Here is a 24,261-nt window from a genome sequence, read left to right on the forward strand (position 1 = left end):
CATCTGGACGAAGAGAACAAAGCAGAGGGGGATTATGGGTAGGAGGATGAGAGGAGAGAAGGTGCCTGTGGGTAGCCTGTGGCCTTGTACACACTGCAGCAGATGCCAGTGTGCCAGGCGGGCGGCGCAGGGCTGCTCCCGTGCTGGTGGCAGAGTCGACCTCGGCGGCCCTGACAGGGGTGGCCAGTCCACGGGTGCCAAGCTTCTGCCAGTCATGAATGCCCACCCAGGATGTGGCCACTGAGCCCTCAGACAGTGTGCCAGCGCAAGGACACTGTGCCACCCAAATAATGGGATCTGGCTCTGGCACACTGACAAGACACACACACACACACACACAGACACACACAGACACACACACAAAGACACACTCACACAAAGACACACTCACACACTCAGACACACACACATCCAACACACACACAACCCACAGGGAGGCTCACACACAGAGACTCAAAACCGCACAGCGCCGTTTCATGCACACAGACCTCTGTATTCTCTCTCCCTCTCTCCCCACTCCCTCTCTCTCTCCCTTTCTTTCTGTCTCTCCTTTCCCCCTCTTTCCCCTTCACTCTCTCTCCCCCCTCTCTCCATCAAACTCAATCAGCCGCTGATGACTGACTGTCCTGATTATTCAGGGGCTGTCTGGCAAGCGCTAAAAACAGTCCCGCTTCCAACAAACTCAAAAACAACTCCCCCAGCTGGGGAAGAAAGGTGCCTCTCTCTCTCTCTCTCAGATCACAGCGGAGCCGCCAAACAACAAGGCCCAACTGATACACACACACACACACACACACACACACACACACACACACACACACACACAGACTCTTCCAGAGGCTATGCTTGAAGTTGCGCCGGTGACCTTTGCGTGATATTTGGGGCTGGGGGCAGGGGGTGCAACTCTCTGGGCTGTCAGCTGAGTTGGGTTCCGCTGCTGGCAGCTCCACTATTATGTAAGGGGATGGGGAGTCAAGGCTGATTTTGCTGTGTGTGTGTGTGTGTGTGTATCAGTTGGGCCTTGTTGTTTGGCGGCTCCGCTGTGATCTGGGGGGGAGGGGGGAGAGAAGTCCAGGCTGATTTAGTTGGGGTCACTGAAGATCAAACACGGCCTCAGCAGGAAGATCCATCACCTGCGCTGCCATGAAATGAACAGACATGGCTTGCTGCAGCGAGGATCCCAAACGTGAATGTATGTGTATGTGTGTGTCTGTGTGTGTGTGTGTGTGTGAGAGAGAGAGATTGTGTGTGATATTGTGTAGGCTATACAACAAAAAGACAAAACAACTGCCAAAGTAACCTACTGTTACTGCTTCATATCAGCAACTTCAGGAAGACATCACTGTCTCTACCTGTGGACTGTCAAACCAATAATGATATTTCCAACTCTTAAGTTGTGTGCTTGGGTGTACAAATATCAAACAGAAAGTATGGGGAGTCACGCGGGACCGCTGGTGAATATGGTTGCCTAGAACTTTCCTCCTGACAATTCTCCTATTTTTCATGTAAATTTGATAGAGTAAGCCCAGATTTTACATTATATAAGTGTTTGTAACTTCAGTGATAAAAAAAGGGCAAAGATCCCTCAGATCCAGCTAGTTTTCTGGCCTATTACTCTGACTATAAAATGTTCACAAAAGTGTTAGCTATGCGGCTTGAGAGGTTTGTACCACACATTATAGACCCAGATCAGGTGGGATTCGTGAAGGGTAGGTCATCCTCTGACAGCCCACCCCACCTTTTTTGGCAAAGTAGAGAGGCAGACGAACCAACTGCTGCCGTCTCCTTCAAAGCAGAGACGGCTTTTTGACCGAGTGGAATTGTGGCCTTTTAGTTTGGATTGGGTGTTCATTAAGTGGATCGTTATACGCAGAACCAAAACCATCAGTAATGACGAATGGATTAATCTCACCCTTCTTCAGTATATCTAGAGGCTCAGAGCAGGGACACCTCCTCTCCCCACTGTTGTTCATACAAGTCCTTGATCCACTCGCAATAGCAATTAGGTCAGACACAGGGATTCAGGGGGGGAGAGCTGGGGGAGAGGAGCATGAGTTATTCCTTCATGCAGAGGACATCCTGTGGCTGTCTGTAGATCCTGACTCCTCAGCTCTGTAGAATGGGAAAAAGGCCTGTATAAAGCTTCGAAAACTGTACAGAACTAGGAGCATGGGAGTCATTGTGTTGCCCAATGTGGAGCTGTACAGAACAGCTTTCGAAAGTGTCTAAAATAGCTAAGCATTGGATTGGTGCTAGTTCCTGTTCGGGGTGACTGGAGGTAGAGAGGGAGCTAGTGTCCCCACTCGGACCAACTGAGGCTCTGACACAAGTGGTTAAGACAAAGAGGCATCTCAACCCAATTCTGCAGTACTCTAGAGAGGACTGGGCAAAGGTGCATAAGCAATCACACATATCCCAGTATACTCAAATGTATTCAACTGTGTGGAATAAACCCTCAATTAGAATAAGGAAGGAATCTTTTTGTATGGAGTTCTTAGTTGAAAACAACCAATAGGATCAATAGGATTAGTGATTAGACGATGACGTATTTCAGAAGAACCTCAGAAAATATTTAACCTGGCAGATAAAGCAGATATATTTGAGGTATCTGCAGCTGAGGAACTGTGTAAAGGTTTGAAGATTACACCTGATGATACAAATGAACAACTTTGCTATCTTAAGACGCCTGAGCTTCTGCTTTTTACAAAATCATGGCAAATAGCCTGTATGGTCATTGTAATCATTTAAGGCAGATTTGGGGACAGGGACCTGAATTCATGCATTGGGGGACTTACATGGATAAACGTGATGTTCAAAGCTGGACAGACAGTTAGGGATGCAGTCAGGACAGTTAAGCTTCATAAAATGGAATTAGTGAAGGACAATCAGTGTTGGAAATGTCAGAATGCCATGGGCTCAGGTGGGATTGCCCATTCATTTCCCCTTTTTGGAAACAAATTATTAAAACTATTGGAGAGTGGTTGGCCACTACATCACCAGAAACAGATCCCTTTTACCACTAGGGGTCTAAAACATTTAGTCTGTCCTGGCAACAGCTGGGTTTATCAGATAAAGCTTAGCTTCACAGACTGGTTAAAGTTGATGACAGACACAGCCTCCTTTGACAATCGTATTGCAAGATCTAATGATGGCAAGGGGAGATATTAGGAGGTCTGGTCCCATTTCTTCCATTTTTTTTAATTTAAACTGTCTATGTCCCATGTCACGTATGGAAATGTAAAATGTGCTTAATGCTGTTATTGTGCATCTCCACATGTAGCCCCCATTTTACCACGGCTGTCTCCAGATGTTACTATACATATGGCTATGTAAGATTAATATGTGTGTGTGCGTGCGTGTGTGTGCATGCGTGCGTGTGTGTGTGTTCATACATGCGTGCGTGTGTGTTTGTGTGTGTGTGTGTGTGTGTGTGTGTGTGTGTGTGTGTGTGTGTGTGTGGCTGCACATTATCATCTCTGTCGGGAGATTTAGGGCCTCAGACAGCTGGGCTGTTCTGGGGTGCTAGAACTGCAGTTGGCTGGGGCACTAGCAGCCTTAGTGGCCCAGGGAGAGCCCTGAATCACGGCTGCCATGGGAACCCCATCTAATTTACACCGCACCGAGACTGGTGCGCCCAGACGCCCCCGGTCTAGTCTAGTCACACTCCCTCAGGTTAGAGTTGGTTGTGTTTTAGGTGCCCCTCCGGGAGATGTGCTAATAGACGATGAACAGCCAGCGAGTGAGTGAGTGACTGACTGCTGTGTGCAAAAAGGACCTCATCAAAATGCCAGACAGCCGGAGGGATGTCTCTCTTAGAAGCTGGAAGGCAACCTGCAGACACAGATTTCATACTCAGACACACACACACACACACACACACACACACTTAAAAATGACAATGTGTCCAGACACCTGAGAGTGGGTGCTGTTTGATGTGATGTCAGAGGTTGACATTCGACTCTGAGAGCATCTCACTCCTTCTAACGCACATCCTATTAAATGTGCTAATGGCCTCCTGGCTTCCTGTACAATCCCACACCTCTAACGAGAGTGGCAGGACTCCTGCTGAGCCAAACCAAACATTTGTATGCATTTGTGAAGCTGCAATAGCAAAAGAGATAAAGCTACGGTCTCTTCAGAACATCAGAAAGAAGCGGTGGAATTAGGACGCTTGAGAGCGCAGTAAGTTGGTGCTACAGGGGGGACATGCAACAGGGTGATGGAATGTGCAATATGAGGCCCATGGTTACCATTGTCTGACTGAATCACTCTCAAACCTCTCCGACAGAACATAATCAGTCCTACTGGGAAGACCACAACACAGAATTCTAGACACACATGCTCATGGATACCAACATTCTAATAGACACACACGCATGAACCACAACTAATTTACACACACACACACACACACACAGGCATACACACGCACACACAAACACACATGCAGACACAGACACACACCCATGAACTACAACTAATTTACACACACACACACACACACACACACACACACACACACACACACACACACAAACGTGCGTGCACACACACACGCAGACACACACGCATGAACCACAACCATTTTACACACACACACACGCACGTACGCGCACACAGATGCACACACACACACACACAGACACACATACAGACACAGACGGCCAGTCGGTGTTTGTCTTTTGGAGAGCCACTAATAAGGTGATGAACTTGGGTTTGCTCTCGGAGATTCAACAACACTGTCAGCTTCATTAACACAGCTTGAGGAAGAGAGTTCATGACAGCTAGCTAGAGGAAGAGAATGAACACCTGGTCCTGGCTTGTCTATAATTAATGTGCCACGGGCAGCCACTCACACACGCGCTCACACACACATATGCCACCCACACACACACACATCATCTGTCCTCCATCCTAGCAAAACCTGCTCAAAGCTTTGACCTTCCACCTGTGTGTAGGGCATGATGTTCATTGTAAGTCTAATCACAGCCTCTCATCTCCACACCTACCCTGCAATTATTGTGTATTACACTGATAAATCAACAGGTAACACATACACACACACAAATAATACATTAATCTAACCATAGCTAAAAGTACATGAAAGACAGTAACAGATCAGATAGAACAATTCATCCACTAAATGAAATATGTAATTTGTCTGAAAAAAAGACTAGCAGTAAATCCCTTACTAATAGATCAGAATGTGTTTATTCTTGTTCAAGGGATGCATGTTTTGCGCGCACACTCACAGACACATCCCCCTGGCAACAAAAGCTAGCTTTGTATTAAGTCTGGCATTTATCTAACTTTACATCATCTAAAGACATCAGTGCAGAGCTCCCGCTGTACACAACACCCCATGTAAGAATTTAAAATAAATATCACTTGAAACCCCACCACGAAAACTCAACTGAAGGCCTCTGATAACACGCAGGAGACAGACAGAGAGAGCGAGAAATGCAAAATCGTTATCTTTAAAAGAGACCTTTCAACTGAACAAGTGAAACTTCAGTCAAAACTCTAATATTAGGCACCAGAGGCGATCACAATCAGTTCACACTCCTTGCCCTTATCATGAAGGAGAGCAGAGCTTTTTGCTCAAGAGTGTTAGCCTGACCCTGTAGAGTAGCTAATCACAGACACAGAGGCTTCTGTGAGCCCTTTAAGATCTTTTAGTTTTCCATTAATATGGCAAACTCCACAGTTTGAGGGGAGAATAAGAGATGAGAGCAAACACACACAAACACACACACACAGACACACATGCGCACACTCGCAGACGCACACACACACAAGCTTAGACATTCACAGTTATACTTACACACTTGTATGCCTGTACACTGTTACACACATACAGAGCACTCACACAGATACAGACATAGACACACACACATGCATACACACACAAACACACACAAGCGCGCACACACACACACAAACACAAACACACACAAGCTTACACATTCACAGTAATACTTACACATCCCAATGCATTTATGGATGCAAACTCGTATGCCTGTACACTAATACACACATACAGAGCACTCACACAGACACAGACATAGACACACACACACACTGAGCCTCAGCCAGTGCGCACACACCCACACACACACACACACACGCACACACACAGACTCCCCCTCTGGTCACCCTCTCCCCCGTAAGTCAAGTGTATTAAATATTTCATTTGGCTGGAGCAGCGCTGCACAGAGCTCCAGTGGGCTGGCCTTTGCTCCCGCCGGCCGTGGAGACGCTGGTCTCTCCTGCAGGAGACGCCGCAGCTGAACACCAGCTCCTTCTTATTTCCACATCATTTCCCTACCCGCACAAACGCACGCACAAACACACACAAACTTAATCTCTGACACACAAGATATTTCAATAGTTTTGGAGGCTCCCACCCTCCTGAGTACTGATGTGCCCTTATGAATAACAAATTCGAGTGAATCGAATGGATATACGTGATCTCGGCTGCCATCCTCATTCCACAACTCAGTCATTCCATACATTCTGGTGCTTCAACCCCGGGTAAAAATACACTACAGCTGAAGAACATGAGAGAAACATTTACATACCTTTGAGGCTCTCAGGGCTAAACCCAGAAGAACTTAGCCTCTGTATGTCAAACGGAGCACCGACGTAGTGTATGGGAATGGAGAAATATAAAACTGTATCAATATGAATGCCAAAGCGTAGTCCGGTTGAGAAAAGTTCCTTGTCATAATTGTGATGGAATTAATGGTTGGTAGGGTGGCACAGAACTTGTGCACATCTTGTCACACGAAATTTTAAAAGGGACGTTGAGTGTTTTTTTTCGCTTACTGTGACTGAAGTCAATATACATTTTGGGTCGGTCAGAATAGGGGTAAAATGCTATCTCAGCAGGGTGTCTAAGATAACAGCGAGGAATCAAGAAGTATTCAAAACTTATTTTATTCTCTTTCCTGTCTTCTAAGATGCCTTCACACTGACCCCGTAAAAGTTGTTTTTTAAAGCAGCATCGATGTATCCTCATCTAAAATTACATAAAATAGTGTAATGCAGATTATAAATGCTGCGGGTAATACAGTATTGTAACCAACAATAACGTTTGATGTGATTTGCAATGACGTGATCTGTCGGGAAACTATCCAACGTTAGCACGTTAGCTTACGTTAGCTAGCACAACGTTCTTGCGTCGTGCATACATCATACATTTCAGCTATGTAGCTAACAGTGCTAGATGCAAAGTTCACATTTGATAAAAAGTTGACTGAATTAACAGGGTAATACTATCTCTATGGGTGCATTCAGCCCCGCTGTCCTGTTAGACAGCATTTTAACCCATTTCGAACAGACCCTATGACTGTTAATGACAGGACCATGAAATTGAAGGAGGAAACCCATGGCTGCTATATGCCTTGAACTAGCAAATATTAGTTAGCTACGTAGCTACCTCCCCATAAAAAAATGACACGTTTTGTTCTGAGCCAGTTTGTTGTTGGCGTCAGAGTATAAAAGCCCACAGGTCCTGTGAGCTCTCCAGACCCTTTTCAGTTTTTGTCGAGCAACTCTTTTCACCTGGATAATAGACTGGCCTTAGGACAGAGAGTGGGCCAAGGGGCTGAGTCACAGCAGGCCACCCACCTGTACTCCTCCAGGGTGAAGATGGGGATGCGGGAGGGCTGCAACACCGTGATCTCCACCAATGTGCTGTTCATCTTCACTGGCTCACCCTCATCAAAGGCTATCACCACCAGCTACGAGAGGGAGAGAGGCAGAGAGAGTGAGAGCAAATATCTTATGAGGACATAGCCTGATTTGCAGCGCTAAGTTCCTTTGATTAAAGTTCATCTTTTTTTAGACGACTTTGTTTTCCCTCGCTGGGTCGTTTGGCCTGTTTAAGGTGGCGACTCAGTGATGAATGACTTTACTTTGTGCTGATTCTTTTCTTTTATCTTTCATATTTAAGTCATTATGAGGGAGGAAAAAGGAGAGACAGAGCGAGAGAGAGAGAGAGAGAGAGAGAGAGAAAATGTCTGGTTGAGGTCTTACGGTGAAAGTAGTGCTCGGCTCCTCGTTCAGGTTGACCTTGGTGATAATCCTTCCTGTATCCTCTTCTACATCAAAAATGCTGCCACTGTAGGGTGATTGCTCCTGATCCACTCGATAGCGTACCAAGCTGGCAGGTGTGCCCTGCAGGAAACAGAAAGGACTTCAACCTCTGCGGGCATGGGATGGGGTAGTGCTAGCAAAGAGGCTAAAGGCCATGGGGAATACCGTTTGCCACTAGCATTTTTCTCAAGGCTTCGGTAGAGAGAGGTTTTGCATAGCTCAGTAGCATATCTCAGTAGGCTTATGTTATACTCATCTGACCCCTTAATCTGGCACCTGGGGAAACCTGTGTTGTGAGAAGCACAGTCCCACTATGGACTTGAGACTGCAGCCAGGCACACTTAGAGGTCGGCGTGCTAGCAAAGAGGCTAAAATCCCGAGGGCCACTAGCATGTCTCTCAAGGCTTTAGAGAGTGCGGTTTACACACTGCAGAGCTGGGTAGATGCATGCTCATGTTATTCTCATCCACCTCCCTAAACCTCTTTCCCAATCCAGGTTAAAGCAGCTGAGTGGTGAGAATCACAGCCCTATTCTGGATTTAAGATTGCAGCCAGGGACATTTGGAGATGGTATGGCATGCTGGCAAAGTGGTTAAAGCTTATAGGCGCTAGTGTCTGTTCTTAGCATGTCTGTTCTAGCAACAGGGGAGAGGTTTTCAAGCTGTACCGCTCTGTAGTCGCATTTATCACCAGGATAAACTCTCTCTCTCTCTCTCAAACACACACAAACACACACACACACAAAACAAAACACAACGAAAATCATACTCCTTCCTTTTGGTTCAAGATGAAAGCCATTTTTAAGGGCTATTCAATTTGATGTAAGCTGTGCTTAAATGAAATTGCATAATCTTGCCCTCATGACCTGAATATATTCAATACGATGTTTCATTTTACCCTGATATGAAAAAAAAAGAAAGCTAAACAGAATTTGCCACGTTCGTGGGTGTGCACACGTGCGTGTCTGTGTGTGTGTGTGAGAGAGAGAGTTGTTTCTGGCTGACAATTCTCACACTAAATCTCAAAACACACACTTGAAACGATGAGCTCATCCCCTCACCTGGGTTTAGCCCAGGTGAGTGCTCAAGAAATAATGCATTCATGCCGGAACTGCGCAGAGGGGCAGAAGGATCTAGCTCCACCACACTGGGAATGGGACGTATAATTCATGCATTATTAGGGCCAATCATGACCTTGCATGATTTAGTGTCAAGTGATACAGTGGGCAATCTGCTCTGCCATTTGGAGTGCATGTCACAATTTTACAGTTTGTTGTTGAGAGTAAAAGAGAGATACACTGTATTTGTGTTAGTTGTATGATGGAGAAATGTTTGATGCATATGAGATGAGCAAAGGTGAAGACACCCGAGGTCACTACAGGTGACTGGTTAAATGTTGACACTGGAGAACGGACATATTCATGGTTGGCAACACAGAGAGAACAAGGACGGGAGAATCCATATGGCACCAGTTGAGACTGTCAGAGAGTGAGTCAGTAACAACTGTGGAATTGTAAATGATTCTCTTAAAGAATTAAACAACTCAAAACAGATTTCTTGTCTCCCCGAGTAGTTGGCATTGACATCGCCTTTCTTTCTCAGCGATGTCACTTTTTTCATGTTGCTCAAGAGGAGAGTTCTGCCCCGAGGCTTGTTTTTGTGTGTGTGAGTTGTAATGTCTTTCTCTCTCTCTCTCTCTATCTCCCTCCCTCAGTTGCTGTTCTCAGGTTAACTGTGTCAATCCCTCTCGTCTGCTTCCTCCTGAACCATGAATGTTTAATGTTTTTTTTTGGGCGAAGTAAACATAGAAGTCATCAACACAGGAGGGAGTTGAGAAATGAAATGAAAACGGGAAATAACAAACAAGTTCTACAGACTTGCACCTCTGACATCTGCCAAAGTGTGTATGAGCTAGAACAAAATAATAAAAACGGCTAGAGAACAGGTATAGGAATTCTTTAAAGATGAAGGAAAAAAAATGCTAATTTTTTGGCTCATATCCATTTGTATTTATTTTCAGAAGCTTGGCAGTAGTTGAACTGTGGTGGAGCGCAGACACTGGGCCGGACTGCATGACTAATTTAGCCCACGAGAGAGGGGGAAGGGGGGCCTGTGGCTCTGAGGCAGACGATGCCTGAGAGGGAGCGAGCGAGGGAAGGAGGGAGGGAGGGAGGGAGGGAAGGAGCGCTTCTCTGGCCCTCGGCGGGAGAGCAGGTGAAGGGAGCCGGGGAGCCAATCGAGCAGCTGACCTCAGATGCCGCCCACCGGCACCTGGCCAACGAAGCGGTCCAAACCCCCGTGGAAGGGTCTGAGAGAGGCCGCCGGTTAGGTGGAGGAGGAAAGACGGCCCCATCGACGTCTCCCTCAAAAGCACTCAGTGTCTCATCCCTCTGACATGACATTGGCTGTCCCCACTCGACCTCTCAAAACCGTCGGCTTTGTGGGACTTTATAGGATTTGTTGTTGATTACCTTCTAGGGTGTTTAAATCCAGTGCATCCGTTTGTTAACAAATGCCACTAGGTACTTTGGTTTAATTACCCTAATTAAAGAGACTTTAGAAGTACCTAACAGAAGTCTGTGCTGTTATGCATAAACACACACACACACACACACACGCACACAAACGAGCAAGCACACACACACACACACAAACAAACTCATACACACAACCACACACACACACACACACACACAAAACACACTCTGATGTATCACACACTTACACACATGCATAGACTCACTTTTATTCAGTCAGGTAATTAAGCTTGTTTTGTGTCGGCGAGCCAGTGTGAGTGAGTGCATCTCTTGGCAGCTTCTCAACCGTTACGACTCACTAAGTGCAGTTCAATTCTCACTCTGTAACTTTCTACAGTGGCAATACCTTACACAAAACATCCATTAGGGTCCATTACACAGGCACCAACATTGGAGCACGCAGTGGGGCTATGGCTCCTGAGCCACTCGAAACAAATTCCCCTTCTATCTGTCAAGAAGAGGACAGACTGGGGAAGGCCCAGCCTCACTCTCCACATACAGAGCAGTGGGTGCTTCCTGGAGGACAGACGCACTCCAAATAATGTTCTTTATGACCGATCAAACACACCATTTGTCAAATACAATTCGTCAAGGTCTGTAGTATATAATATCTAGAGCTGAAAACACGGGCTCAGTGATTTCTGAATGTCGTTATTCGGAAACTGAGGGCATCGTACGCCTACTGAAAAACTACAAAGTGCATTTTCAAAGAATGGGGAATAAGATTTTCCCAAAGTGCATCTTTAATGAATGACCTGGTGAAGACAAACATTCATAGCTGATGATGCATAATAACCCCATCCAGTCCCCATGTGGTCATGTAGCCTTCACTTTGGTTTGTAACAGTACCTATACTGAACCACTATTGAAGAAGGCAGATGCTTCACATATTGTTGCTGTATTTTTCACCTGTATGGTGAAACCATATCTAGCTCATACATCCATACAGCATAAAAACATTAATGTCAATGATCCACCTCCATAATGATTGGAATTTGTCCCCACTGATGTTCAAAGTGTTTCGCAGTATAGGACTACGCCCTATTGTTGTTTTAATCACCCTTGGTCATATGCATGGTTGAATACTCCATGATAAATAGCTTGTCTTTGAGCAGGCAGTCTGTGTTTCAGTTATCGCTCACTGCCAGTATGAATGGCTATCTCTCTTCTCACTTCCAGTATGAATGGTTGAGAAATGTAATTCAGTGAGGGAAAAAGGGAGAGTGAGATGGGGGAGAGGTGAATGAGGGAGCGAGAGAGGGAAGAGAGAGAAAGAGAGACAGAGAGAGAGGGGAGAGTCGTAGATAGAGAGAGAGTGGGAGAGAGAGCAAGTGCTTTGCTTTTCTGCTCTTCAACATTATGTGACCTTTTCCTTTGTTCTGCAAAACGTAATTATTACATAAATTACAATAAGACATTAGCGACGTGTAATCACAGTGCAATTACCCTCAATTAAGTCGAAAGTGGAGGCTAAATGTAGAAACATTATTTTACAACCTTTTTTGTAAAACCATTCATTTTCATGTACGTTGAAATTAAATTAACTCTAGTTTGACAAGGAACAAGAGGACAGAGCTATGATTTCCCCCCTTTTTCTTTGTTTCCATGGTGATCATGGTCAAGGGCGTCAGCAGCATTTTGAGATTGGGGGGGACATATTTTGGCTGGGGGTCTGGTGGTTCTCCCCCAGAAAATTTTGAAAGATGTAGATGCAATTTCCCGCATTCTGGTATATTTACCATGTTTTTAGATAAAAAATGATCTCTCTCTTTCATTGTTTTTCCTTGGAGTCGGCATGGTCTGCAATCACTGACTACTATTATGTTCTGGTAGACTGGGTAAACCCAGCCCGATCTGCAATCTTAAATAAGATTGAGCTTGGTCTGGTGATAGCCAGGATAATGTTTTGGTGTAATACACAGAGGACTGACACTGACAACTTTGGCACTTTATTCTCTATTTAATGAGAGCAAAATATTTAAAAAGTCGTTAGAAAAACTAGCATGTTAGCTAACGTTAACTCCAGATTATCTCACGGTTGTTAAAAGGATCTTTGTGACTTAATGCTATTATAGCCATAAGGGTGCTTTGGCCACTAAAGGGAAAACTTGGGCAACTGACTTACTTTCCTCTTCCTCGAAAAAAACCTCCTTCCATCTCGTCTGTGGAACAGCTAGCGCAACGCTTCAATCAAAGAGTATGGGATGGGAGTTGAATCTGGTACGTGATGTGTAGGAAACCTGGAAAACGCGGAGTGGATTTCTATTGCTATGGGTATTCCCGCTACTGATAAAGTGGGACGGATTTGATTGTGAAGCAATGGAAAGAACGCTGGACTAGTAGACCAGTCATGCACTAATATTTTAATGTCAAATGTAGGGGGGTCCAAACGACTTTTTTTTTAAAGTGAGGGGGACGTCACCCCCCCAAGTTATATTGTGGCGAAGCCCATGATCATGGTGATCAGTGGAACCTTTCAGAAGTTTCAAAGACAGATCTTTTGTCTTTTAAGACATGATTCTGAGGAACAAAATGCACACAGAAAAACACAAACACACACAGCAGACGTCTTGTGGCATGGCACGGAACAAGCTTCTGCTACTTGGTGCCTTTTCAGTGCAAGCAAAATAAATTTGTAGCGTTGCAAACCTTCTTCCGCAAGTATTTTAAAACGTATTGTACACACACACATACAACATAGCCAATTCTATAAAAATGTCCGCGATATCTGGGCTTCTCCAGACACACAGCAGGGCCAGCAGTTAGTGATGCTTTACTATAACCTCCGTACCCCATACCGGCTGGTGCATCACACAGCGGCTCTCTGAATTCATCAGCATGTCTCTAATGCATATCTGAATATGTCTGGTAGTCACCGCACTACTCTACTGGCTTCTACTGGGGGGGGGGATCACAGCTAGACAAGCTCACACTGAGTTCACTGAGAGTGGAGTGGGCAGTGTGGGAGAGAAGGCATTAGAGAAGCTCGCTGATTGCATTAGAGCCAAGCGACCCTCATCTAAAAGGGCAACGAGCTGTGCATTACGTATGTGACGTAATGGTATCCTGCACATGTTGCAACATCAAAGGCAGGAGTCGGGAAGAATTGTTATTTGCATGTATGCACTCATAGGACGCAAGATTAGCGGGAAATCTTTGTGGGACAAGTGAAACGGCATATTAATTTGTGGGTATGACGTTGAATTCATGTCTTTTGAGCTAACCATATCAACAGGAATTCTTATGCGGCAGAGGAAAGAACGTGCTGTATGTGCGCTTCTAAATTGATAAACCAAAAACATTAATGGTCTTCAAAGCATTTTCTTGCAAAATAACAAAAAACTCATAGTTTAATCCCAAAACAGTCCCAGCCACACTGCAACAGAAGAGCGAGAGGAACGTATTGATTTCACAACGATAATTCTTTAAAAGGAGTGACTCACGATCATTTAATCCTTTTTAGCAAACCCCAAAGACATCCATGAAACACGGGTAATATTCCACATCCAGAGCGGAGTGAATCCCAATTAATATTAGGAAACTTTGGAAACTGTTAGATGAGTTGTTCTGGCCTCTACCTTGATTCATTTCCCCTTTTTTTGTATTCCTATTTTGTGCTTTCAAGTTCAAAGCAAACCAGGTGACCAGCAAGCCTTAGGACAGAGAAGAGGTGTGTGACAGTGAAATAGTGAATCACAGGGAAGGAGTTTATCTGTAATAATTAGGTTGCATTCTACATTTGCAATAATGTTTTATACAGAATATATAGAATAATAATATAATAATAATTTGATTATGAGATGACTCATTCATGACTCATCAATTATAACTATAGCTCTAGTTGTATTTTACATAAAAATAGCTTTATGTGGTTGGTGCCTCTAATTCAAGAAACATTATAGAACTCAACAGACTTGCAATGAAATGTCAACTTTTATGTTAGTTTCAGTGGCCCGTGTTGGCAACAAAACATGAATGAAATGAAACAAACAATTTATGGAATTATCCCATCTGTAGACAGATAAATTGCGCTCCTTCTCACTTCAGGCCTATCCTCACTACCTCTATACTGAGAGATGTTATTTTAGATAAACGGTAAATAGGAGAACGACACAATGATTTGTGGTCTAAACTGAGTGCTATGCTGTAAAATACAAAAAAATATATTACTTTTCTGTCTCACTTTTTGTTGTGCATTAAGGCTCAGATGAATGATCGGCTACTGGATATTCTCTGTCTGTGCAGTGAAGAGCCTAGTGGCGTAGTCTATGTAGCCATTTGGTGACATATTTTGTTGAGGTAAATGCTCTGTCAATTTAGTAACTGAGCTGTCAATATTAAGCCGTCAAACTGTGTAGAGATTAGATTAGATGCGCCTGCCAGACGTTGAAAACCTAGATCAAGAAGGATACATTTCACAGAAGAAAGTGGCAGAACACCTATGTCAAAAACAATTTCCATAAAACACCTACCTTTTTGATCAGACACACTCAAATAAGGTTTCGGTCCGCCCTCAAAGGTGCTTAGGTCTGTGTGAATATTTATGAAATTACCAACAGGATGTGTGCTAGTAATCAGTATAATCCCCTTCTTTGTTGCACGCGAGGAGCATCTATCAAGGGCCCAAGGTGTGAGTAGTGCCAGTAGGGGTGGATGAGTGAAGGTTGGTTGGTTTGAATGGGGAGTGGACACACTGCATGGACCGGCACACTGTTGAATCTCCCAATTCTATTTTTCATTTCTGCTAATGGGCAGTTGGCCTTGTTGCTAACAGCCTTCTCCCACTCTGACTGCTGTGACACAGGCCCTGTGTGAACCAGGAAGGCTGTTGGTGTGTCGTTAACCTCAGTGATTGCCTGTGGAGAGCGAGGTTGACCACTCCTGGGGCAGACCAAGAACCTTTTGGGCCTCTGCTGGTGTCTGTGGGTCCAGCAATTATGCTAGATTCTCAGCTGGAGCCGACAAAGCCCAGCTGCCCCTTTGCCGCCCAACCCCCCCCCCCCCCCCCCCCCCCCCCCCCCCCCCACACCTCAAAAAAACTAAAAACAAAACAAAAACAAGAACACTATATCCTACCCTGTCCACCCCCCATTCCCTGTTTCCACGGTAACCTGCTGAAGTGAGGACATCCTCCACACACACACACACCTCCTCTCCTAGTTATGTCAGTAAAGAGCAAAATCATACAGGGAGAACATGGCCCTCACAGCATGAGTGTACAATTACACATTCATGGTCAGTCTGTGTGTGTGTGTGTGTGTGTGTGTGTGTGTGCACACGCATGCGTACATGCATGCATGTGTGTGAGTATGTGTGTGCATGGAGAGCAGAGAGAGGGATAAGACAATCTCTTGCCATGTACTGGTATACTATGAAACAGATTCATAACTGACAATGTCTAAAAAGAGAGGAAGTGGTGGGAAATATTCAGCCTCTCAGTTAAGACAACTCTCACACAATTTCTTAGTGGTTGTGATAGTGTAGGGGGTTTGGTGTTAGCAAATCTGATTGGATCTGACCTCTCTACAGCAGCTCTGGGCAGGTGGTGCTGTGGAAGAGGTAAGATATCAAAGGACGACCATCTGATACTAAATACATTATGAAATATAAATGTATATTAAATAAATAAATACATTCATTAATGAACTAATTACTTAATACAAAATATTATTATTATTATTATTATAAGTAGTAGTAGTAGTAGTATTAGTATTAGTAGAACTGCTGAGTTGATAGAGTCTTCAGTCATATTGTCATCCCCTGATGAATACATTTTTAAATGTTACATTTAGCTTAAAAAGAATTATTGAGTTTGCAATGTTTGCAATTTACTACAAAACATACAAATAAAAACAAACTTCGTTGACAAAGGGCTGTTTCTGGTTGGAAAGTCTGATATGAAGTGGCCATAGTGCCTTATCAGGGTGACAGGCTCCGTGTTTACTTGCCTGCCACTATATGAGGCAGGAACAAAATGTCTCCCCTCCAGAACAGCACATTTTCCACATCTCTGTACAAGACGTAGAGCTGCGACTGAGCTGCTTTTGCCCTCTAAACAGCCAGCCCTGAAAAAAGATGATGAAAGATGAATAATGTATGACCTTCACTCATCCCCAACTTCCCGAGCAGTGGGAAGAGGCGTAAAGCAGCCGTAGTCGGGAGAGAGAAGACACAACATTATGCACAGCAGCAGGGCCTCAGCCATGGGGTTAATGTGCGACATGCATCTGTGTGCTGCGCCACAACATATACCAGTACACTGATGTGCATCTATGTGCTGCGCCACAACATACTGTATACCAGTACACTGATGTGCATCTCTGTGCTGCGCCACAACATACTGTATACCAGTACACTGATGTGCATCTGTGTGCTGCGCCACAACATATACCAGTACACTGATGTGCATCTATGTGCTGCGTCACAACATATACCAGTAAACTGATGTGCATCTATGTGCTGCGCCACAACATACTGTATACCAGTACACTGATGTGCATCTCTGTGCTGCGCCACAACATACTGTATACCAGTACACTGATGTGCATCTCTGTGCTGCGCCACAACATACTGTATACCAGTACACTGATGTGCATCTCTGTGCTGCGCCACAACATATACCAGTACACTGAAGTGCATCTCTGTGCTGCGCCACAACATACTGTATACCAGTACACTGATGTGCATCTATGTGCTGCGTCACAACATATACCAGTACACTGATGTGCATCTATGTGCTGCGTCACAACATATACCAGTACACTGATGTGCATCTATGTGCTGCGCCACAACATACTGTATACCAGTACACTGATGTGCATCTCTGTGCTGCGCCACAACATACTGTATACCAGTACACTGATGTGCATCTATGTGCTGCGCCACAACATATACCAGTACACTGATGTGCATCTCTGTGCTGCGCCACAACATACTGTATACCAGTACACTGATGTGCATCTGTGTGCTGCGCCACAACATATACCAGTACACTGATGTGCATCTCTGTGCTGATGTGCATCTCTGTGCTGCGCCACAACATATACCAGTACACTGATGTGCATCTATGTGCTGCGCCACAACATATACCAGTACACTGATGTGCATCTATGTGCTGCGCCACAACATACTGTATACCAGTACACTGATGTGCGCACTAACTGCTGCTCTGATGGAGTTTACGGCATTCAAAAATACTCTCAGAGATGTTTTCTTTTCAAGTCTCAGTCAACTCATTCTGATTCTCTCTCTCTCTCTCTCCCTTTCTTTCTCTCTCTCTTTTTTCACTCTGAACACACACACACGCACACGCACACACTCGTAGCTTGACTGTTCTCTCCCTTGTACGTCACCGTAGCTTCACTGTTCTCTTCCTTGTACGTCGCTTTGGACAAAAGCGTCTGCTAAATGTAAATGTAAATGTAGTATACACCATCCACAATTGTGACAGATCAATTGACAGTCATAATTCTGAGACCTTGCCTACATAGTGTACAACAGGGTTTCACTTACAAACTCAACAGACTAACAGCACAAGACACAACAAGATACAGACACTTTCCAGCATATCGACACACAAACACATTGCCTACCACATCACCTACCACACACAGAGAGAGAGAGAGAGGGAGAGAGAAGCACTCAGTGTTTACTGAGTCACTCCTGCCTGTTAAAATGTCAAATGGCAGACTCAATAGAACTCTCCCAGTCTCATTGGAATGGAGTCACTCCAAACTTATAGTTTAGTAACCAAACTAAAATGAAACTGATGAATGCTTTAATTGCCTCTGTGTTGCTAACACTTGTGTATGCAATGTTCCGAGCTTAAAAGTCTTTGCCACAAACACTAATTAAGTCATTTTTTTTACAATATCTCAGCACCTCTAAAACTAAGTGTTTACAGTTGATTTAACCAAAAAATATATTAATGACTTTCTTACTGCTCTCAGATTATAGTTAATAAATAATAGTACATGTGGCACTTTGAAATCAATGGTTTAGATGGTGGGGGGTATACAAATGTCAAGGCATGTCAAACTAAAGGTAGACCTCAGACTTCTGAGGGTTTAACATCCATCCTCCCTTCATTGTTATAACCTTCTATATAGAACTTATAAGAGGATGCTATTTATTCTTATAGCCTTTTATATAGGACTTATAAGATGATGCTATTCAGAATTACAACACATATCTGGCACATCTACCTATGCAAAAGCTTAGAGACAAGAATGCACACACACAGACCTACATACCCCGCCCCCGGCCACCCCCTACACAAACAAACAAACACACACACACACACACACACAATACGCACAATACAAGTCAATAGCTATGTCAATAGTTCCACTCTAGAAGTTGTGAGACATTATTTTAAAACAAATGACAGAAACAATTTGAGATTGCTGCCTAGATTGCTGATTGATGCTGAGTTTGTTTGTCATTAGTCTGTGTTTAAGAGTGCCCAGGACAGGGCTGATGGGTGTTATATTCATCTCATTTGTACTAATCCACAACGGTTCTCCGTGACGAGGTAGACACTAGACACTTCACTCACACCCATTTTCTGGTTCCTTACATATATGCATTCATCAACATGTACTCACTGATTTATGTTGATCCATGAATGCAACCTAACGTCACAAATGTTACGAACTATCCCAGTTTTGTCATATTGTTGTTTCTTGCTTCTTTTGTTAAACATGTATGGATTGGCAGCCTGCCACTAAAGTCAATACCAGGTTAAAGCTGTGTAATTGCTTTTCATATTATCAAAGAACTTCATCTGTCTTCCAAAAAAAACAAAACGCTTAAATAGGCCAAAACCATGCACAAAACACAGATGCTTCTCTGCATTGTTAGGGAGAATACGATTTGACAGTTCATGGAAGACAGGCAAGGTCATGACGTCAGCACAGAGATGCGTGGGGGAGGCATCTGCTGAACTTTTGCATTCGCTGGAAAAAAGCACACGTAATGATGCGTGTACACTTGATGTGCGCAGAGAATAGTGTGGAGCGTTTTACTGTAAGAGATTAAGAGTAATTTAGAGTAATTTACCACTTTCTTACTACACATAACTAATGGTCTTCCACGTGTGCCAAGCAGAAAGAGAATACTCCATTAGGCTTTCTATCTCTTTATCATTGTCCTGGTCTGTTACAAAATAGCTTCACTAACAAGTGTGAGTGGAAAACAATGTGTGCCAACCATTGCCATGGCAACAACAACACACAGGTATACAGTATCCGAAGAAACAAACACATTAAACGAGGCTGCATATTCCACGCCCAAACACTCAAACCATAATAACATACAGTTATCGCCACTGAATTCAGTAAAGTTCAGTTCTCCTAGCAAGAATAACAGCCAATGGAGGTGAAACAGAACAGGATGTAGGGGACGTGGATGGACATGGATGGATGTGTGAACAGGCCCGCTACTGTATCGTAGCATATCTTAGCATACAGATACTTCCACTGAAACCAACCAAAGGAAATAGTACTGCAGTAGTGATAGGGAAGTTTATTATTTTGTTGAGATGATCGCTGAATTTTTTTTAATGTGTTTTGCACCATCCTCAATGCAATGCTACATCACGAATTCATAACGATGTTGAGGTACTTGCGGAATATTGTTTTCTCTGTGATATCAGACTGTAGTGGGATTCAGTTTTAAATTCATAGACTACTGATTATCAGTTGTGACATCTTAATTCAATTTTTACTTTTTCTCTGTCAGTATAATCACACGCAGAGAAAGAACCCCCTGCAGTAGGCAGCCTAAGCTCAGTAGTCATCAGAGTTGTTTGTCAAATCTACATACTCTACCCTATGGGAAGTTGAAAGGTAAAAGCTGCCTGTGTTTGTGTCAGATCGGCTCAGCGTGTACTCACCGGGGGGTCCTGGTCCTCAGCAAACACTCTGGTTATGACAGTTCCCTTCTCGGCGTTGGGTGCCACCAGGCCTTTGTAGAGTGCCTGTCTGAACACTGGAGAGAAGTCGTTCATGTCCTGGAAGAACAGAGAGCGAGAGACGCCATTAGTAGACTGTGAGAGAGATGACAGCTGAAATGAATGAGCCGGAGGTGCGGACTCAAGCAGGGGGGAAGTGCCCGACTAGTGAACCCCCGCCCCGGGATCACTTTGTCTGTCCCTCGGCACACTGAGCCACACACACATACACACACACATACCGATGAACCCCACCCCAACATCATGTTGGCTGTCTCTCGGCACACCTGCGTACCTACACAAAAAAACTCACTCACTCACACACACACACTGGTGAACCCTGCCCAAGGATAGTTTTTGGCAGTCTCTTGGCACGCTTACCCACACAAAAACCTGCGCGCGCACACACCCAAAAACATACGCACTGGTGAACCCCGCTCCGGGGTCGTCTGCCAGTCCCCTGGCAGCACGGTCTGGCGGTGCTTTTCCGCGGCGCCAAGCCAGGCATGGAAAATGGTGCCCTTGGGTGAGCTGGAGGGCAGATGCCACTCTGGGGTAGCTCTCCAGCTGCACACACACTCACTCACTAACTGCACACATAATTGAGCAAGCACATGCACCTACACACACACACCTACACACACACCTACACACACACACACACACACACACACACACACTCAAACTACTCCCCCCTACACATGTGCCCAAAAGCGATGCACTAATAGACGGATGCTCTAAAGCATGCGCACGCACACACACACACACACACACTCGTACAGGCACACACACGTACAGGCACACACACACACACTCAAAATACTCCCCCCTACACATGTGCCCAAAAGCGATACACTAATACACGAATGCTCTAAAAGCATGCCAACGAATACTCCTTTACACTTGCACTCAAAAGCACCCCAATACATACACACACACACACACAGACATACACACACACGCACAGATACACACACACACGCATAGATACACACACACACACACACACACACACACACACACACACCCTGAACCTGTGCCCTGCAGTGGTTCACTAATAGAGGTATGCTTTCTGCTCTCTGCCAGTAGGCTGCAGCCACACTCAAATCTGCCAGCCTTTATCAGGTCCTGCACACCTGGGCCATAATGCAAATACGAATGCCTAGTGCCCCCCAACCACACAACCCCCCCCCCCCACACACACACACACACACACACACAAAGCTGTAGTTGCTCTGGCAACAGGCCTAAGAGCAAGCGGTGTGTTGGGCTGGTGACATGCCTCTTCAAGAGCTATGGTCCCAACCATCCAGCCAGCGATCGAAGCCAGCCTCTTTAAATGATTACCGAGAGGTGAGAGCCAGCCTCTTTAAGAGCTCAGGAGAATACTGAACCAGACTGTTTAAACGCTCACGGATATCGAACCAGACTTGCACGCCCGACGTCACCTCAGAAGCAGGTAGTACAGAAGCACAGTGGGAGAAAGAAAGAAAACAGAAATGTGTAAGAGAGGGGCACAGAGAGAGCGGGGGGAGTGTGGGAGTGTGGGAAAGAGGGAGAGAAAGAAGAAGATGGAGGTAGAGAGAGAGAAGGACACAGAGCAGAGAAAAAATGATTCTCTTTATCTAGCAAACAAAAGCAATCAGTAATTTCAGACCGAGTGCCCCAAAAATGCCATGACTCACTCCCAGACTAACAATAACGCTGCCGAGTACTGGGTTTGATCCCCCGGCAGGAGGAAATCTATCATATATTTAACCCAATCTAGACTGTGGACAGTCTACAGTCACATGCCAAGTGGAGGGGGCTTTCCTAGGGCTTCCATCACGAGAGGATTCACACAAGCCCCACTCTCAGCTTTCCCCATCAACATTCATATTCAGGTCACTCTTCTCCCAGCCAGCTGCACATCACACACACACACACACACACTTCTTCCTGGCTTCTTTAAAAAAATAAAATAATAATAATAAAAATAAAACTATTCTGTTCTGTACTCTCTTGTGGAAGGCTCTGTCGAGGAGGGGAGAGGGGAGAGTGGCGGTGCAGGAGGAGAGGGGAGAGTGGCGGTGCAGGAGGAGAGGGGAGAGTGGCGGTGCAGGAGGAGAGGGGAGAGTGGCGGTGCAGGAGGAGAGAGGGGAGAGTGGCGGTGCAGGAGGAGAGAGGGGAGAGTGGCGGTGCAGGAGGAGAGAGGGGAGAGTGGCGGTGCAGGAGGAGAGGGGAGAGTGGCGGTGCAGGAGGAGAGAGGGGAGAGTGGCGGTGCAGGAGGAGAGAGGGGAGAGTGGCGGTGCAGGAGGAGAGGGGAGAGTGGCGGTGCAGGAGGAGAGGGGAGAGTGGCGGTGCAGGAGGAGAGGGGAGAGTGGCGGTGCAGGAGGAGAGAGGGGAGAGTGGCGGTGCAGGAGGAGAGGGGAGAGTGGCGGTGCAGGAGGAGAGAGGGGAGAGTGGCGGTGCAGGAGGAGAGGGGAGAGTGGCGGTGCAGGAGGAGAGAGGGGAGAGTGGCGGTGCAGGAGGAGAGGGGAGAGTGGCGGTGCAGGAGGAGAGGGGAGAGTGGCGGTGCAGGAGGGGAGAGGGGAGAGTGGCGGTGCAGGAGGAGAGAGAGGGGAGAGTGGCGGTGCAGGAGGAGAGGGGAGAGTGGCGGTGCAGGAGGAGAGGGGAGAGTGGCGGTGCAGGAGGAGAGGGGAGAGTGGCGGTGCAGGAGGGAGAGGGGAGAGTGTAATTCCACGGTGCGCCTTTGAAAGTAAACATGATCTATTATCTGTGAGGCTCTGTGAGAGCATAACCAGAAACACAGCAGGTGCAAATCAAAAAAGTGAAAAGCCCGACAAGGTAACACAGGGACCACAGTGTGTGTGCCAGTCTTTGGTGTCTTTCTTCTCTCTTGTTTTTTCCTCCTCTCTCAGTTTCTGTCTCTCGTGTTCGCCTTCTGTGCTGAACTGAAACTCATCAGGTTGCCACGTAAATACTATTTTGTAGCCAGTTCTGCAGGAGTAACAATATGCTGAGTTTTGGAAGGTCAAGACTGAGACTAATTATTACTGAAAGTAATGTCAGGTGGAAGGGATGCTTTAATGCACACACACAAACAAACACAGGCACACACACACACACACACACACACACACAAACACTCACACATGCGCTCTCTCTTTAGCTGTAAACTGGAGGTGTCTAATCCCTCATTTCGATCCGCAGGCTAATCTGCTGAAAAGCTGCACAGCATTTGTGCTCAAATCCTGGCATAATTGCAGTCAGAAACCTAATGAGTCACTCAGGCCGGGAATAGCACAGCACTTCCTGTCTGGGGGTAAACCTAGCATACAGCCCCCTCGTATTCTCCTCCGTGTGTGTGTGTGTGTGTGTGTGTGTGTGTGTGTGTGTGTGTGTGTGTGTGTGTGTGTGTGTGTGTGTGTGTGTGTGCATGTGTGTGCGCATGTGTGTATCTGTGTGTGTGTGTTGTGTACCTGTGTGTGTGTGTGTGTGTGTGTGTGTGTGTGTGTGTGTGTCAAGAGGGTAATCCAGAGAAGCATATAGAGCATTAGCTGGGGAATGTCAAAAATGTCTCAAAACCCAATCAGACCTCAGGCTTCAGCACTTATTCCACAGAAATTATCGAAATAATTTAGATTCAGTCTCAGTTAACACCTCAGTTATAGAGATCTGAAGCAATTAGATA

At 45.4% G+C, this 24,261-nt stretch overlaps 1 protein-coding gene across 4 annotated transcripts in view; it reads right to left on the minus strand.

Moving 5' to 3' along the window:
• The window catches only part of pcdh15a (protocadherin-related 15a), a 217,214-nt gene that overhangs the window by 48,404 nt on the left and 144,549 nt on the right, over positions 1-24,261 (minus strand). For all 4 annotated transcript variants that reach the window (XM_042709568.1, XM_042709569.1, XM_042709567.1 and 1 more), the window contains 3 exons: positions 20,532-20,648; positions 8,041-8,181; positions 7,633-7,745 (listed from right to left, as the gene is read on the minus strand). In XM_042709568.1, coding sequence (XP_042565502.1) covers positions 7,633-7,745; positions 8,041-8,181; positions 20,532-20,648 — 371 coding nt within the window. The remainder of the gene's footprint in view (positions 1-7,632; positions 7,746-8,040; positions 8,182-20,531; positions 20,649-24,261) is intronic.

The sequence above is a fragment of the Clupea harengus genome, chromosome 13 (genome assembly GCF_900700415.2).
Source record: "Clupea harengus chromosome 13, Ch_v2.0.2, whole genome shotgun sequence".
Lineage (NCBI taxonomy): Eukaryota > Metazoa > Chordata > Actinopteri > Clupeiformes > Clupeidae > Clupea > Clupea harengus.